The sequence below is a fragment of the Ictalurus furcatus genome, chromosome 11, assembly GCF_023375685.1.
Source record: "Ictalurus furcatus strain D&B chromosome 11, Billie_1.0, whole genome shotgun sequence".
NCBI classification, from domain to species: Eukaryota; Metazoa; Chordata; class Actinopteri; order Siluriformes; family Ictaluridae; genus Ictalurus; species Ictalurus furcatus.
In genome coordinates this window covers 6,967,306-6,986,368 of record NC_071265.1, presented here as the reverse complement: position 1 = coordinate 6,986,368, position 19,063 = coordinate 6,967,306, and the positions used below count along the sequence as shown (strand labels likewise).

The window sequence follows — 19,063 nt, the reverse complement described above, 5'->3', positions numbered from 1 at the left end:
TCTCCGTGCTTTGTGCTCTCTTTCTCTCTCTCACACACTTCACAGAAGCCAATAGTCTTTACATTTATTCATGCTTTTAAAGCTTTAAAGCTACAAGTTTAACAAATTGCAGCTCCATGTTAGTGACAATAATGAGTTACATTACAGTTAATGAACGTGTCATGGTAAGAGAAAGGCAGCGTTGCAAATGAAGCCTTGGGATGTAATAAGGTGCTTGAGTGTCTCTACTGGTAGTTGGCATGAAGCCAGTCGAGCGGGTCCTCACATTTTTAATCAGCTGTGTTGATGGGAGGAGACTCTGTGGTGTCGCCCTCCACTGGAACCCATGAAGCTGTATACATGTAGCCATGCTGGCCTTCTACATCCTCATTAAGGAAATGAAGTGTGCTGTTAATGTGTGCTGCAAGCCTGAACCTAAAATTGAACTTAAATTGGTTTTAATGAGCAGGTGAGGAAATTCATGGCAAGTGGAAAGACACAGACTGTGGTCATGGCATTGCTCTCTTTCTCTCTCTATCTCTATCTCTCTCTCTCTCTCTCTCTCTCTCTCTCCACATATCATATCATGGTCTGTTTACCATCATTGACCTCCTCTCATCCAGTCTAAATAAAGATGTCTACAGAGCACGTCGTTCACATGTTGCATTCAGAGGAACCAGTACACTGTATTCACCCTAGCATTCATTCATTCATTCCTGCTGGCAATCCACCAACCGGTATTTTTTTGGGAGGTCGGAGGAAACAAGATAACCCGGACGAAACCCAGACAAACATGGGGAGAACATGTGAAACTCCACACAGACACTAAATGCAACTCAGGATCTCAGAACGCTACACAATGCATCAGCATGCCACCCTTCCCACCAGCAGCCAGTGTTTAACTAATGATCTTGAGGAAATTGAGTCATTTCCTCTATCTGTCAGAAGGAAGAGATAAATAGTTTCATGAAATCCACAAATTCTTGCATGCGCTCCAACAAATATATCATAGTCCTCAGAATGAGTCTGAAAGATTAGCAGTCAGAATGTGTGAGCAGACATGAGAGAGGTTAAACTCTGCTCAGTGGATGTCTCATCATGAGCCTGCTGATCTCCACCTCTCCACTTTCAAGTATTTAATCCATTCCAGTATCAATCCCTCATAACATGTTCATCATTTCTGCTCTGACACCCCAAGGTTTCATCAAGAGTATCATTACTTTCCTTTGACCTGCTTTACCTCTTTGAAGGTTCTATCAGAGGAAAGCTCTTTGTTTATTACAGCTAAACTGGTGCTGTAGCTGTAGGTTCTTATCTGAAAGTGTGGAAAGAGAAGACTAAAGAGGGGAGGAGAAAGGAGTGAAGTGGAATTTTTTGGAGGGAGGATTAGATACAGAATATAGTGACAGGTAGAATAGAGAGATAAAGGGGAGACTGGAAAGATGAAGATAGGAAAGTGTGAGGAGTAAGATAGCAGGAAGAATGAAGAAATGGAGATCAGCTAGAATGGAGAGAGGGAAGAATGGAGAGATGAAACAATGGAAATTATGGATTGAGGGAAGCGAGATGGGGAAAGCGAAACATGGAATATGAAGAGTGGACAGAGGAAAGACTGAAGAGAGGAAAGAATGGAGAGAGAGAACGTTAAGAATGAAGAGAGGGGAGATGGCTGGAGATGTTAAAAGATGAAGGGAAAAGGGAGATACAGAGGGATGAATTGAGAGATGGAATAAATAAGATGGAGAGAGGGACAGATGGATAGATAGAAGAAGCAAGAGTGGGAAAATGGAAAAATTAAGAGAAGTGACGAATAGAGAAATGAAAGAGGCAGAATAGAGAGATGGAGAGATAAGATGGGGAGAGGGATGGATGGATAGATGAAGTGTTAGAGCGAGAGTAATTGATGGAGGGGATAATGGAGAGATAGAGAAAGGGAAGAAAGAATAAATAGAAAATGAAAGCAGTGAAGGAAGAAAGAATTCTGGGCATAATCATGGCAGAGTGGTAAAATTGGATAATGCGCTGCACTGTGATTGAAATACAAATGCCCCGCCCCCTGGTCCGCCTCAGTCATATGCTCTGTTGATCAAAGCTCTAGGTATTGACACGATGGAGTCAGAATACGGAGGAATGAGATCACCGTAGCACTGAGACATAGAGATGAATAAACACTGAGTGATAAATATCATTAAGAGTACATTATGTGAATGATGGAGGCCACTTGCTGATCTAATGCAGTCCATTCAGTGGTGAAGTGGCCGTATCAATGATGTTACAGTTTTATTATCCTCTTCTCATCTCAGCACAAGTTTGAGGGATTTGCCTCACCCCCCCCCCCCCATTTTCTCTCCTCTATCGCTTTCATTCTCTCTTTGCCACGTTGTACATCTTAGATGAGGCTGTTCAGATTGATGGCAGCAAATCCAGCAGATGTGGGAAATGATTGAATCCTGAACTCGGGCTGAAAATGAAAATATTTGCTCGCAGTGCAGTGGCACATGAGGGACTAGGAGACATGGAATGAAATGTTTCTTCTCCCACAAGTCCCCTCTATTATAGCAGGGTCTCACAGTCTGAGTCGTGGCCTGGGGGCCACTCGCTGGAGACCCTGAGAGCCAGCCAAAGCAGCTTGGCTTTAGTGAGATCACAGGCTGAAATATTCACAGCTTGCTGGGGAGTGGGGAACAGAAGAAGAAAGAATGAGGGGTGATTTATAAGACCTCATCTATCAGCCTTGCTCATCTTTTTTCCATCACTGTCAGACCTGAATGCTCTACACGTTCTTTCACCATCACACAGCACCTGCTGAAAATCTCTCGCCATCTGTCTGTTTCTATCGGGATTTATATTGCTGTCTTGCTGTCTTTTTCTATGTTACACAGCCCCTTACTTCCTCTTCCTTTTCCATTCTTCCTCACTTGTTCTACCTTTGGCAATAGCCTCCAGCTTCCCAAACCTCCTTATTTTCTTGGCTGTCCAATCAGTGCTTCTGCTTACCAACCATTGATATCTGCTTTTGCCTAGAGCACTTTAGCAAACATACCAGCATTTTAGAGCTACACTCACTGGCCACTTTAATAGCTACACCCATACCCCTGCTCATTGATGCAATTATCCGATGATAATCATGCAGATACAGGTCAAGAGCTTCAGTTAATGTTTACATTTACATTTACATTTATTCATTTAGCAGACACTTTTATCCAAAGCGACTTACAAATGAGAAAATACAAGCAAAGCGATATATCAAGCAGAGAACAATACAAGTAGTGCTACCATACAAGATCTGTTAATTGAGTTCCAGAAGAAGCAAAGTGCGCAGAGTAGAGGTGTAAGTGCCAGAGGAGATTTTTTATTTATTTTTTTTATGGGTTGGTTAGGTGTTGACGGAAGAGGTGGGTCTTTAGCTGTTTTTTGTAGATGGTGAGAGATTCTGCGGTCCAGATTGAGGTTGGAAGTTCATTCCACCACTGAGGAACAGTTAGTTTGAATGTTCTTGAAAGGGACCTTGAGCCACGCTGAGTAGGCACTACTAAGCGTCAGTCGTTGATTGATCGCAGCTTGCGTGAGGGAACGTAAGCCTTCAGGTGAGAGTTGAGGTAGGCGGGTGCTGTTCCAGACAAGGTCTTGTACGTGAGCATCAAGGCCTTGAATTTGATGCGGGCGGCTACAGGAAGCCAGTGGAGGGAGATGAAGAGGGGTGTGACATGGGTTCTCTTGGGCTGGTTGAAGACGAGGCATGCTGTTCCATTCTGAATCATTTGGAGGGGCTTGATGGAGCTGGCCGGGAGGCCCGAGAGTAGTGAGATGCAGTAGTCCAGTTTTGATTTAACAAGAGCCTGGACTAGTATCTGTGTAGCCTGTTCAGTGAGGTAGGGTCTGATTTTCTTGATGTTGTACAGGATCCTACAAGGACGTGCAGTTGTTGAGATGTGGTCTGTAAAGGTCAAGCTGTCATCGAGAATCACCCCAAGGTTCCTGGCCATCCTGGTTGGCTTGAGTGTGGTTGAGCCGAGCTGTATAGTGAGGTTGTGGTTGATTGAGGGACAGGCTGGGATGACGAGAAGCTCAGATTTTGCCTGGTTGAGCAAAGGTGGTGTCCCCTTATCCAGACCGAGATGTCCGACAGGCAAGCAGAGAGACATGCAGAGACGGCTTGATCGTCAGGCTGGAAGGACAAATAGAGCTGGGTGTCATCAGCATAGCAGTGATATGGGAAGCCATGAGACTCAATCACCTGCCCTAGAGATGTAGTGTAGATAGAAAAGAGCAGTGGACCCAGAACTGACCCCTGTGGAATGCCATTTGTGAGTTGCTGAGTTTCAGAAATACCTCCCCTCCACGATACCCTGAAGGATCTGTCCGAGAGATAGGATTCCACCCAGCGCAGAACCGTTTCGGCGATGCCCACGCTGGAGAGAGTTGACAGGAGGATCTGATAGTTCACAGTGTCGAAAGCAGCAGAGAGGTCGAGTAAGATGAGGACAGATGATCTAGAGGTTGCTCTTGCTGGTTGTAAGGCTTCATTGATGGAAAGCAGAGCAGTCTCCGTGGAGTGATTGCTCTTGAAGCCAGATTGCTTGGTGTCCAGGAGGTTGTTCTGTGTGAGAAAATTGGAGAGTTGGTTAAAAACGGCTCTTTCAAAAATTTTGGAAAGAAAAGGGAGGAGGGAAACAGGTCTGTATTTGTCAACCACAGCAGGGTTAAGTGATGGTTTTTTAAGCAGTGGGGTAACCTGGGCCTGCTTAAATGAGGTAGGGTATGTGCCAGTAGAGAGGGATGTGTTGAAGATGTGTAATAGTGCAGGTAATAGTGTGGGAGAGATGGACTGAAGAAGGTGAGAAGGGATAGGGTCAAGACGACAGGTTATGGGACGGCTAGAGAGGAGAAGTTTAGAGACATCAGTCTCTGAGAGTGGAGAGAAGGAAGTCAGTTGGGAGTTACATAGAGGAGGAGCCGGTCAATGCATGTCTGGGGTTGTGAACTGGTTCCTGATTGATATTACCTTGTTGGAAAAGAAAGTGGCAAAGTCATCTGCAGTGAGAGAGGTAGGGGAAGGGGAGGAGGGGGACAGAGAAGAGAAGAAATGGTTTTGAAGAGAGTGCGGGTGTTGGGAGAACTGCCAATCTTCTCTTCTAATGTTCATATCAAACATCAGAATGGGGGAAATGTGATCATGATTGTTGGTATCAGATCGACTGGTTTGCGTGTTTCAGAAATGGCTGATCTACTGAGACAGTAGTATCTTGAGTTTACACATAATGGTGCAAAAAAAAAACCATCCAGTGAGCAGCAGTTCTTTGGGCAAAGGAGAATGGCTAGACTGTTTCAAGCTTACAGGAACTTCTATCCATCCATCCATTTTCTGAACTGCTTATCCTAAACAGGGTCATGGGGAGCGTGGAGCCTATCCCAGGGGACTCAGGGCACAAGGCACCCTGGAACGGGTGCCAACCCATCGCAGGGCACAATTGTACACACACACTACGGAAAATTTAGAGATGCCAATCAGCCTACAACACTTGTCATTGGACTGTGGGAGGAAACCGGAGTACCCGGAGGATACCCCCACAGTCCGGGGAAAACATGCATACTCCACACAAACAGGGCGGAATCAGGAATCGAACCCCAACCCTAGAGGTAAATGTTAGATAGCAAGCTTGTCTTTGCTGAACCATCTCTGCCAAACCATCCAAACCAAAACCATGTGGATTTTATGTGGATTGTTCGGCTAAGACAAAAATTAATAATGAGTTCTACAGTAACTCTATCACTTAAAACGGTTAGATAGTTATAGTTCGGCATGCCAGCTACCTTTGCAGTGTTGAGACTGCAGTTTTTTACAGGAGTAGTTTTGTGTAATTAAAGTCTCAACACCCTAAAGTTAGCTGGCATGCTAAATGCCTACTAGCTTAACATTGTTGCTGTTAAAAACTATTATTTTAAAACTAGTATTATGGATTGTTTAGCTAAGACTAACCTTTAATAATACTTTTCTTACATTAGCGATACAATGACTATATCAGTTAAAAACTATATGTTAGCTAGCTCAGGTCAATCTGAGGGAAGAACAACATGTTTTGTTTTTCATTTCATTTTACCACCGTTACTCATTATTTGTTAAGGTCATGTAACATTTCACATTGTATCTGTTTCCCCCTGAGGTTCCAGTGTCAGCATCTATCTGAAATATTTTCTGATCCCCAGCTAACTCAGTGACTCCAGCCTTCTCTTGTCAGAAGCTTGGCCTTCTCAGTGACAGTTATAATGCATGGGTGGGGTTTGGGATTTGTCACAACACACGTAGAGCACACGAAATGAGGAACATGTCCCTGGAAGTAATGCAAGACTGTCTAATAATGTAGATTTAGAATGATCATTAAGGACAAGGTTAATGGCTGATACAGACCCAGGGAAGGAGAATGCACAAAATGTGTGTGTCTCTTTCTGAAACTTGAGTTCACAGAGTGTGAGTTCAGGGTATAGGGAAGTTGAATTTAATGGGATTGCTGTTGCTGTCTGGTGGCATGACTGAGTCACCAAACTACACTGATTAAGCTTTCCGGAGGTAGACACACATGTTCTGACACACACCGCAGGCTAATTGCCTCGAGACACTCCATGTGTGCACTCACACACACACACAAACAAGCATTTTGTGAATTTAATGCAATTTAATGACATAGAAATGTAATGCAAGTTCACTGTGTGCCTATGGTCCTAGACCTGATTTTGCCGGGTGAGACCTGACTTATTTGCAATAAAAATCACATGGAACAGCTCATGATTATGCATCAGCCTTGGAACCAAAATGAGCACCTTGTTAATAGAAAAGGATTCAGGTACCACCAGTAAAGTTGTACTGTAAGATCTAGGTATGCATGCTGGAGTCTATTAGTGAAAAAGCCCCGAGAGTTATATGGGGATTGTATTAATGTAAGAGCAATCTGCATTCACTTTAAATGATCTCGGTTACTGAGATCACATAACTCCGAAACCTAAGAAGCTCCATTTTCTCCTTCTCCATCTTAATGGATGTCTCTGTGGTCTTCCACACAGGTCAAAGTCCATACCTGATGTTCACCAACCGCCACGAGATCCGGCGGATTGACCTGGTGAGGAGGGACTACACGCAGGTGGCACCCACCCTGAAAAATGCTGTGGCATTGGACGTGGACGTCACCACAAACAAGATGTACTGGTGTGACCTTTTCCATCGCAAGATCTTCAGGTACACTGTGAACAGACATAATGATAATGGGTTACATATCTGTGTAAAAATCCACCGCAAAGAGTATGTTTAGAGAAAGTAGTAGTCGTTTGGTGATATTAAGGCGTCTCTTAGACATGTTCACTTTCACATATGCTCACTGCTGGGTGGCTACTGATGAACAGCTTGACAGTTGTCTGATGTTAATGATGCTGTGATTGCTTGTAATTAAGCCTAATCACCATGATAAGCCTAAAGCAGGGCATCTGGCTGCTTATTGCTGAGGCTGAAGTCTCTTCACATCATGTGTGTATGAACTGGTATACGATAATTGGCTGGAATTTGGAGTGTGTGGTAAGGTGCCGCCCTCTCTCATTCTCTCAGTCTTTCCCTGCCCCCCGCATCGCTACATCTTTCCTCCGACAAAGCATGACTCCTAACTAGTGGAGTTCTGCTGAATAATATTCATCAGCTCTGGACTAGATCAGTGTGTGTGTCTATGCATATAAGTTACATTTTTCCATTTTCATCTGAAATGAATAGAAGACTGGAACATGTATTAATAGGTCACATAGCAGACACTTTTGCATAAGAATTACACTGTTAGGAACCGTTCTCCTGAAAGGGGCTGAGGTTAAGTACCAGACTGTCATCAGAAAAGGCCAAGACTGTAACTAGCATTTGGCCAAAACGGGTGGCTAATTAAAATCCGAGAGCTTGGAGGTTGTTGAACTATTATAAGCATTGCTTCTGTTTAAAATGAATTTTAAGAATGTAAAAAAATGGAATTAAACTGAATATATAGTTGAGTGCAAAGGTTTGCATACTCAGAAAAATTAATTTACAACAACCAGATGTTTAGTATTTAGTTTCACAGATGTTACTTCTTTACCAAGAATGGTATGTAACGGGAGGGGCTGGATGGCCAGACCGTCTATAGACCATTGTATTGACATCCACCATCCAGTGGGCCAGTCGCAGTTTAGACAAGAGGACCCCTATTGTCCTACCTCCACGAGAGATAAAGAGTAGGTCTAAGGACTGAATGGCCCTTGTCTAAATAGTGCCATAGGGTAAATTCCTGGCACAAAAAGGAATGTTCTTTATAGTGCATGGACACTTGATAGTTTTACAAAATTGGGAGGTATATCCTTGGGCTGAAATCCTGGATTCAACCACAATATATACTGCAAGCTTATCCCCAGAGCATGCAGTTCTTCTACTCTGCATATGCTTGTAAGGAGGGGCCCTAAGAGACTTTAGTGGAGCTCCCACACTAGGATTTTGGACAGGTCAGAGATCAATTTAGAACCTCTAAGCTCCTTAGCTCTTGCGAAAGCAGCAGTAGAAACTAAGGTCTTGCCTGCCATCTTGGGGCCATGAACAGGTCTGTGTGTATCGAAGATGGTGAGGCCAGTTGTGTGCCAGAGCATCCTGTTCAAGTGGGCTGTCCACCTACACGAAGGAGAATCACAGTATGTGGACATGTGTGGACATGGCATCCATGAAGAGGTCCAGACTAAACATTAATCAGCATATGGTAAGGGAAAACCACTCAGCCATTCTAACAGTATGTGGACTCAACCCACTAGCTGGTCAGACGATGGATGTTGTGGAATACTCTGTACAGATAGTGCTGAGGAAGACCAGATCTGGTGGGGTGGTATAGCAAGGGAAACCACTCAACACCACTAGCAGCACTTAGCCAAAGGCTCTCACAGAGTTCAGTTGCATTTCACTAGCAGTGTGTTCCCATTGTATAAACTCACCGCAGCACAATAGATGTGAAGAGGCTATTTGCCAGTTTCATGCAAATACTGCCCCATAGTTCACTTTGTGACTTTGCTTTGGTTACATTTGCTGATTGGAAAAAGAAACATTTCCTAAAAGCATATTTGTTAACTATTAGCGTACTCTGTTACTTGTTCTGGTACTTGTTGAAAGTTTTAATGCTATTTTAGGAGTGGGCACTGAATGGTCCTCCTTGCATGCTGATGATTTATAGGCCATGCTGAGGTTGCGGTTACTCTAATTAATCCTGATTAGCATCATTTTGGGTCGATGAGATGTGACATTTCAGCCAAGATGTTTCAAGCAAACAGTAGCAGAAGCAATTAGGGAGACAATCTGCTGCTCCACTTCATCCAATTCATCTTTGTCAAATCCTTGAACAAACAGACGTAATTTACACACATGCACTATATGGTCAAAAGTTTGTGGACACCAGATTATCACACCCAAATGTGCTTTTTAACATACCTTTCCAGATTTAGTCTCCCTTTTGCTGTTATAATAACCACCACTCATCTGGGAAGCCTTTCCAATAGATCAGGGCTGTCCCAATCAAGTTTTTTTGCCCTGAATCACGATCCGAGTCATTTAATATTGCGTTTTTGATGATACATAAAGTACCTTTTTTTTTTTTTTTCACAAAATAACAAAGTAAACAAACTAAAATGGCACCTATCTTAACAATTCCAGGAAAGGAAATTTTTCTTTCCTTTTAAAAGTATCCTCCAGTGTGTGTTTGTCATGGTTATGCCTAAATCAGTGCCGGACTACATCCCCTATAGCAGGGCCCTGTCACATGTCACATGTCTCACTCACACCTGCATTGTGTTACCCATAATCAGCACCCCTATTTAAGTCTAGCTTCTGTGTGTTTCTTGGTCAAGCGTTTGTTGTTATTGTTGTCAAGCGTCATTGTCGTTGTGTGTGCTGCAGCCTTGCAATAGTTAGCCTTTTTTGCCTTGTGTCTCGTGTTTATGGTTCTGGTTTTCACAATTTTGATGGTTTGTTTTGCACTTTACACAATAAATGTCTGCACTTGCATACGTCTTTGCCACCGTTACGTGACAGTGTTGCTTCGATGCAGACTTGAACTTGCTGTATTCCATTGAGTGTTGACTTTTCAGGTGCTGTATTGAATTGGGAGTATTGAACGCAGCTCTGTTGTTACCGCCTCCCGAAATGCTTACACTGCAGACATTTTAGCCACGTAGTCCTGCCACAAATTGTGCTCTCCGTGACAGCTGAAGTAAAAACAAAGGATCGGGCTTAGGTTAGTGCTTAATAAAGCCGATACCGATCAGTTAAAAAAATGCTTCTTTGATATCGGATCAGGACATCCCTGCTAGATTTTGGAGCGTGGCTGTGGGGATTTGCCCATTCAGCCACAAGAGCATTAGTGAGGTCAGGCACTGATGTCTGGTGAGGAGGCCTGGGGTGCAGTCGGTGTTCCAAAGGTTTTCAGTGGGGTTGAGGTCAGGGGTCTGTACAGGCCATGGCAAACCATGTCTTCATGGACCCCACTTTATCCACAAACCTTTGGTTGTATATCAGTATCTATACTGTGCATTTAATTCGCCATCAAATTTATGCCACACTATAAGATTAATATAATATTAACCCTGTCATCTAGACCTGCCAACCTGAAATCTAGACACCATTTGGGATCGTTGGGAGGGGTAAATCTGCCTCAAAACTGGCCCAATTATCCTCTAGTGTCACCCAGGAATTAGTCCAGATACCTTTGAAATGCTGTCATTAATGTATACTCTTCTCCACTAACAGACAGTTTATTTTATTTGTGTTTATTTGTGTGTCACTGAAAATGTGGAAATGGGGACAGAACACTTTCTCCAACTAATATAAGCTTCTTAGCTTGTCATTCAAGCTATCACTTGTTTAAAAAAAAAAAAAGAGAGAGAGAGGCTTGCAGCCTCAGTACATGAAAAGGAGAGACAGGGCCATTTGAGAACTGGCACCAATGTAGAGCAGCACCTGCACCATGCATTCACCACAGATAGAACATTACCAGGTTGTGAAGTCCCACCGCACTGATGGAGTAACAGTGAGTTGCTTTCTAATGATCATTCCCTTAAAGTGCTGTCATATGTTATTCCATAGATGTCAAATGGATGGTGGATAACATTAATGTCCCACCATCGTTATTTCAAAGGTATGCAGATGCTGTATTGTTTTAATCCTGGTGCATGAATAAAAATAATATCTGGCAATGAGAGAGTGTTTTACGAGATACTCATTCATGATGCAATTTGGCAGACATGTAGTACTATGCGACTTGTCATGATCAAATTGATGTCAATGTGTGTGTGTTTGTGTGTGTGTTGTTTTGCAGTGCATACATCAACAAAGCCAGTAACTCATCTGAGCAGGTCACGCTTATCGATTCAGCACTACATTCCCCAGAAGGCATAGCTGTCGATTGGGTCCACAATAACATCTACTGGACTGATTCCGGACACAAAAGCATCTCCGTTGCTACTACTGATGGAAAAAAGAGAAAAGTGTTGGTTGATAATGAGCTGAGGGAACCACGGGCGATTGCTCTTGACCCCAGACAAGGGTGAGAGAGGAGTGGAAACTTTTTTTCCCCATACATAAATCCTATTCACTGATGAAAATGTTATTAGTGCCAAATAGGGTGGTAAATGTGTCAAATAAATAATAATAAAAAAAAAACACATTGACTGAATTTCTCGTAGTACCACTAGTATATAAATGTATTAAAGATAAAAACAATATAAGGTAACTTACTAAGGTTTCGGGTCCCCACAAGCCACCAGAACAGCATTACTGTGCCTCAGCATAGATTCTACAGCTCTCTGGAACTGTACAGGGGTGATGAACACCATTCCTCCAGAAAATATTCCCTCAGTTGAAGTTTTGATGATAGTGATGTCACTCTACAATATCTCCTAACTTTAAAATCTGGTGACTGTAATGGTGTTAATATATGATTAAAATCATTTTCATCCTTTCAAAACACTTGAATCTATAGTATACAGTTATATAAAATAAATGATTTATAATCACACTATCTGTGGTCGCTCGATGAGGATGGCTTTTTCCGTTTTGAGTCTGAAATGTTTCATCATAGGATGCTCTGGACCCAAACCATGCCAGCCTTCCAATGCATGACATGGTACATTTTCAACCAGGCTCTAGAACTCTCAATCGCTCCCTTTCTCCATTATAACGTCTCTATCCATCCCCTTGAGCCTCTTTCAATCAAATTATCGAAGTAGAGGAAATGGATGCAAATGAGCCCTAGAGAGCATGTCCACATGAGAACTAATTGCTGCCTGTGGACAAAGTGCCTACCTTGTTCCTCCTTCTTCTACATGTACAGAGAATACCATGCTCTAGCCATTCAGCAATTTTAGTTTCTGACCTCTTTATTTTTGGAAGTATTTTTATGGTCATAACCTTTGAACCTTGTATCCAAAAATTCAAATCGAGGCATCCCTGGATTCCCCGGGTCAAGACGTGTTCAACGCACCACATGACGTCAATTTCTGAACTAAGATGTTTTAAACCCCAGTAGCACTGCTGTGCCTGACTTGACTTGCTGTACTACAGTGTCAGTGCTGAGAAAAAGTTATGACCAAAATAATATCTGGCCAGCAGTGGTCCTTCATCTGTTTTTCATTGATGGACATGGTAGAGTGGGGTTGGCAAGTTGTACAGTGCAAAAAAAATGGGCTATGCCTTGCCCCAGATGGTGCACATTCAGCCAGCATTTTGGCCATAGTGTGTCAGATTTCTATATTTGGTGTTCAAACGGGTGCTTGCAAGTGCATAGTAGATAAATTAGTTAAGACCAGATGCCAAAATATCACTGATGAAAACCTAGTGATGTAGAAAAAATATATAATTTACATTTTAGCATCTGTAATCAGGTTTTTTCTTGATGTTATTAAGATCAAAAATATGCAGATTGTTATAATAAATAAATAAAAAAACAACTGAAAGTAGAATGTCCACCATCCTTGGATTTTCCCGTGCAGCATTTGGCTTATCCAACTTAAAGTTAAAGCTTTTCCTGTTTTTTGACTTTTGACTGTTACTGGATACTGGATACTACTTCTGTAAATAACTCTACTACTTCTACTTCTCTCCTTATAGAAAGCTTCACCTTGTCAACAATTCTAGATTGTCTTTGTTCAATAACAACACGTTTCTAAATTCTGTTTACGTGTAGGGTCCTGATACAAGTCCCTGTGTAAGTTGTTACTACAGAAACGGTAATGAATGAGTGCGTTAATATAAACCTGTGATTTGACTTGCAGCCAGAATTTTTGTCAGAGCTGCTTTTATGGAAAATTATTTGAAACCGTTTAACCACCATTCATTAGAATTGAGCATTCATCAGTATTGTGGTATAAAATATATGAAACCTATTTAAACTATATGGATTTTTCTAGATTTAAATCAGGTTTGTTATTACATTTGAAAAAAATAAAACTTCTTATGTACGTAGATGCCTTATATGATGAAGTCTCATAAGCGAGTAAGTCAGATTCTACAATCTGGATGATCTGAAGCTGTATCACGTATTAAATTTGTGAGGTGTTTTATAGACGTCTTCAGGGAACATTTATTTTTACAGCTCCAGCTTATATAATTTACAGAATAATCGGCAACAATTGATTTTTTTTTTTTGCTTAAAGTAACTTCTGCCAATAAATATAATTGGCTAATACCAACTTTGTGATGTCAAACCATGACGATTATGATTTCTTACTTGTATTTTTTGACTTTTCTCATCAGGTTCATGTACTGGTCAGACTGGGGGGTGCAGGCTAAAATTGAGAAGGCTGGGCTGAATGGCGTGGACCGCCAGGTGCTGGTCTCGGAGCGAATCGAATGGCCTAATGGGATTACTTTAGGTAAAAAGGTGCTGGTGCATGAACAAGCTTAACTTTCATCTTCATTTTTTTTTCTTTTCTTTTTTTTTTATATCACTTAATGTCAGTGAATTGAAATTCTGACAAATAGGGAGAAATACCTGGAGACGCAGTGAAAGATAAAAGGAAGACGTGCAGGAAAGCAAAGCATGAAACATTAAAAAGGGATTGTTTTTGTTAATCCCTTCTTAACATGTCATGCTTTGCTGCAATGTGTATTTTTAAGAAAGAGAGAGAGAGAGACAGAGAGAGACATTCGATGAATGCAAAGAGCAAGGAGAAAAACAATATCTGGCACAAAGCCTGAGATGCAAGGGCGACAAAGGAAAGACTGTTAACACCTGAGAGCAGGATTGAAGTTTCTCAGCCTGGCACTTTTCTTCTCACTTGTTCCCACAAGTTTAGGCAAAATCTAATGGAATTACATAAACAGTATCTTTCAATATTTTCACCAGTTTTCAGACTCCTTAATGGCAGGTTTACACTGTACATTTCAGTGCCGAATTTTGCTGTTGACAAAATTTATGCGCTGTAAAAGGATTTTTTGGTCGTGAGTTTAAATTAGATTCGAATATATAATGCGACCAGCTTACTAAATCACAGCTTAGTGCACTGTGACAAAAGACTTTCGACAATAAAGTTGTGTCAGTTTGGAAATTTTTGGTTACAGTTTCAGACATCGAGCGTTGCTATGACGCCCATCTAAAAGCCGCCAATAGGAGGACGGCATAGGATTTTGCTCGACTCACAGGACAGCTACAAATACAGTAGCGGCCAGTGAATGTTTGCACCTTTTGTAATAGTCATGTACAAGTCCCTCAGTTGTCCTCACTGTGAAACGATGGATCTCAACATCATATAGCCGCTGTTGGAAAGAAAATGTTTCTGAAGAACAGTGGGTAGTTTAACCGCTCAGGACAAACAAGGGACTCATGAACAACTATCACAAAACATAAAAACAGTCGTTGGTCATCCATGTAACGACACACAGTATTAAGAATCAACTTTTGAACTGGTTCATTTGTGTAAATTCAGTTATTATTGTGTCTTGTGCACTATATGTAAACATCCGTTACGTGAAATAGATTATGCAGGGCAGAACTAATTAAAAAACTAAATGCAATTTTTATCAATTTTTTTAAATAATTAACATTTTTGCAGATTCTGCAAGGTGTATGTAAACTTATGACCTCAACAGTTCTTTTGTCTTGGTGTGTTGCATGTATAACCATTTGCCATTTGGTCTGCCATAACTTAATGATCATAATATACCACCCTTCGCATTTCAACACTTTGGTATTAGAATGAAAACTATTTCTGCCTTTATCAGGATCTGAATTGAAACGGATCTGAATGTATCCGTAACCAGCTGAATTTTGCCAGCAGATTTGTCCAGCAGACGTCTGTACTGGGTAGACTCCAAACTCCACCTCATCTCCAGTGTGGACCTGAATGGGGATAATCGCAGGGTTCTGCTCTCGTCTACAGAGCACCTGGGCCACCCGTTCGCCCTCACGCTGTTTGAGGTAACCGTGTACTCTTACAGCAAAATTGTTATACACACCGGACAATCAGGCTGTACGATTTTCTTTCTTTCTTTCTTTCTTTCTTTCTGATTTTGTAATGAATTTTTCTTTCTCTTCTTTATTTTTGTTTTATTTTTGTCTTTTTTCTGTTTTGTTTTCTTTCTTTGCTATTCTTTCTTTCTTTTATTTACTATTTGGTTCTATCTTTCATTTTCTGTTTTTCTTCTTCTTCTTCTTCTTCTTCTTCTTCTGCTTCTTCTTCTGGTAGGGTGTCAATGGCAGCCCATAGAACCATCTGGTAAAAAGTTGTGAAATTTGTCATACCGATTGGGGAGGGACTAAGGTACACTCTGACCAAATTTAGGCCAAGTGCTGCCAACGCTCTAGCGTCACCATCGGGTCAAATTTGGGCCTAATTTGGAAGTACGTTTGAACCTTTTGTCCAAAATTTAAAAGCCATGCATGCTTGGATTCTCTGGGTCAAGATGAGTTCAACACGCCCTATGATGTCAGTGTACTTACACTGTTTGGTCCACAGGGGGCAGTGTTGTCTTCCATCTCACCCACTGCAAATCCTGTACTGAAAATAAACTAGTGAACGTAACTAATTTGATTTTCCGCCATCTTGAAATTTGTCCAATCATCAGCAAATTTGGCACACGTCATCTTTAGAGTAAGCCTCAGAAAAGTTATCAAAATAATTTTTAATTCTCCAACGAATCTGATAGCGAAGCCACCAAAGAGGATGTGAGGCTGTGTCTCAGCAACGACTTTGCGCACTGACACAAAACTTAGTAGGCATCTTCAAGACTATGACCTGAGGCTATGCAACAAATTTTGTGCCAGCGCCACTTACTGGTCAAAATTAACAATAACACACTAAAAAATACTTACATCTAACTGCCATTTTTGCTACTCCTCCTCCAAATTTTGTCCAATCTTCACAAAATTTGGCTCACATTGTCTTGAGACCTGTCTGAGCAAAAATTATCAAATGTTGCATGCAGCTTTAATTTGTAATTCCTTTTTATTGGTCTTTATTGCCTTTTCTTTGTTTCTTTATTTGTTTGTTTTCTTTGTTACTTTTTCTGTTCTGTTTATGTCTTTTTCAGTTTTTATTGTTTTCTTTAAATTTTCTATTATATGATATTTCTTTTTATTTAGTCCTTCTCTCTATCTGTCTTTCTTTCTTTATCTATTTATTTATTTCTATTTTTGCATTTTCTGTTTTTTTTCTTGTTTTTTGCAATTCCTTTTTATTTGTTTATTTTATGAATTTGTTTAATTTATGTATTTGTTTTTCCATGGTTTATTCTCTTTAATTTTTTTTTCTTTTTTCCTTATTTTTGTTCTCTTTTTTTCTGTTTTTTTTTTTGTCATTGTTTTTTTTCTTTTTGTCATTCCTTTTCTTTGGAATATTTCTGTAGTTTTCTGATAAGAGAATGGTTGTGTATGCCAGACGCTCAAATTACACACCACTCCTACAGGAAGACTTTAGTTAATGATCAGTTTTATCACACAAACTGGTTTGTGCCAGGGAAAGCTGTGGAGACATATTTTAGAGACAGATTGAATATATGTTTTTGTGTGCCAGTATTTCAGTTGAAATGTTCTAATCAGTTGAATGTTCTGGCTTCAGTACAGTTGGTAATGGGGATGTGGACCTGTAGCTCTTTCTGATGAAGCAGAGCTGCACATGTTTTATAGGCATGGAGCTTATTGAGGCTGGCACAACTCACTATTGAGACACACACAGCAGTTACTGTATCTCTGACATATAACCGTAGCAGATATGTGAGACAGACTGTTTGGAAGTGGAACAGCAGAAAAGTGTGAAAATGTGCCCTGAGGGTTGGAGCACTAAAGGAAATACATGTACGACACAAGGGATTTAATCTGTATGTTTCCAGAGAGAGGGTTTGCTAGTTTAGCTACCATGTCTTGCTTTCTATTATAGCTTCAGTAAATGAAGATGAAACACAAAACACCCACATAATATATGCACACACACACACACACACACACACACACACACACACACACAAACACAAACATCCCCTCCTGCTGTGGTTAGAAGTGTTTCTCAGTGGGAGAGTAGATAAATGGCTCAAGTTTGCTGGCAGTAGCTAAAGACACAAACCAAATTAAAATCCTTTACAGGCAAGCGACGCTAGAGGAGCCGTGAGGAAGACAGCAGCTCCAAACCATACATCAGCTTCTGCCTCCTACAGGCCGGTCAATGAGCCAACTCAACACAAGAGCACCCAGGAGCCAAACCCCACACAGAGGAAACAATGGCTTTCTCTCTCGTTCTTTAACTTTTGTCCTGTGTGTTTGAGAAATGAGGTGCCAGGCTGCTGCACAACCCTCCAGGCTGCTTCTAAACTACTGCTAAACTTCTCCACTTCACTGTGGAAGTTCTGCAGCAGTTCCATAATGGGTTCTTGCTCCTGGTTCCATTTGTAGCTGTATGCAGATGAGACCGACACGTTCACCGAGTCCACAAAAATGTGCTGCTTTGCTTTTTCCGCAAATGAAATATTTCTTACTTATTTATTCATTTCTTTATTTTTCTATGATTTTATTTATCTTTCTTTCTTTCTTTCTTTCTTTCTTTCTTCCTTTTTTCTTTTCCTGTTTTTGTCATTTGGTTTTCTTTTTGTATTTCTTTGTCTTTGTCATATTTCTCTTGTTTTCCGCTTGTATATGCCACAGTTTTGGCTCTGGGTTACTGATCAGAAGGTCACTGTACTGCCAAGCTGCCACTGTTGGGCCCTTGAGCAAGGCCCTTAACCTTGTCTGCTCCAGGGTTGCTGTATCATGGCTGACCCTGTGCCTTAACCCCACCTTCCTAACAAGCTGGGATATATACGAAGAAAAGAATTCCACTGTGCTGTAATGAGTACTGTGGCCGTGGTAGCTCAGTGGTTAAGGCAGTGGAGGTCTAATTGGAAGGTCATGAGTTCAAATCCCAGCACTGCCACGTTGTCACTGCTGGGCCCTCAACTGCTCAGTTGTATAATATGAGATAAATGGAAGTTGCTCTGGATAAGGGTGTCTGCCAATTGCCATAAGTGTAAGTAAGTCAAGCTCTCAAATCACACACCACTCCTACAGGAAGACGATCAGGTGATGATCAGTTTTATTGCACAAGCTGGTGCGTGTCAGTGAAAGCTGTGGAATTCCATATGGGAATCTTTTGTATTATGTAGCAACAGAGGTAATATATTTTTGGTAGTTTTTAACTGTAAGCATTATCAACATGAGGTGGGAAATTCATTGAAATAACTCACTGTGATTTGGTCTGTAGCTGACAATCAAGATAGAGCACATGACATGCTGCCTACTATTCCAAAACCATTTACTATTGTTCAATCTAGTAGCGTACTCCACTGTTTCTAGGAACTTAGCATGCTGTTTTGGACAGTTCTCAAAAGTTCGTTTAGTTAGCACGAGCAATAACATGAACTCAACATGATGAATGAACAGTGGCTAAAGAACAAAGTCATTCCTACTGTGAAGAGCTGAACAAATGCCCTCAATTTTTCCTCAAAGACCACATTCTCTGGGTAAAGTTTGTTTTCAGCAATCCTCCCAATTCCCAAAATTCTTCTTACATCTGAAAAGGCAACATG

The 19,063-nt window shown here is 41.2% G+C and overlaps 1 protein-coding gene across 3 annotated transcripts in view; it reads left to right on the top strand.

Moving 5' to 3' along the window:
• The window catches only part of lrp8 (low density lipoprotein receptor-related protein 8, apolipoprotein e receptor), a 199,673-nt gene that overhangs the window by 161,083 nt on the left and 19,527 nt on the right, over nucleotides 1–19,063 (top strand). For all 3 annotated transcript variants that reach the window (XM_053636574.1, XM_053636573.1, XM_053636572.1), the window contains exons 10-13: nucleotides 7,039–7,210; nucleotides 11,331–11,558; nucleotides 13,766–13,884; nucleotides 15,289–15,428. In XM_053636574.1, the coding sequence (XP_053492549.1) occupies nucleotides 7,039–7,210; nucleotides 11,331–11,558; nucleotides 13,766–13,884; nucleotides 15,289–15,428 (659 nt within the window). The remainder of the gene's footprint in view (nucleotides 1–7,038; nucleotides 7,211–11,330; nucleotides 11,559–13,765; nucleotides 13,885–15,288; nucleotides 15,429–19,063) is intronic.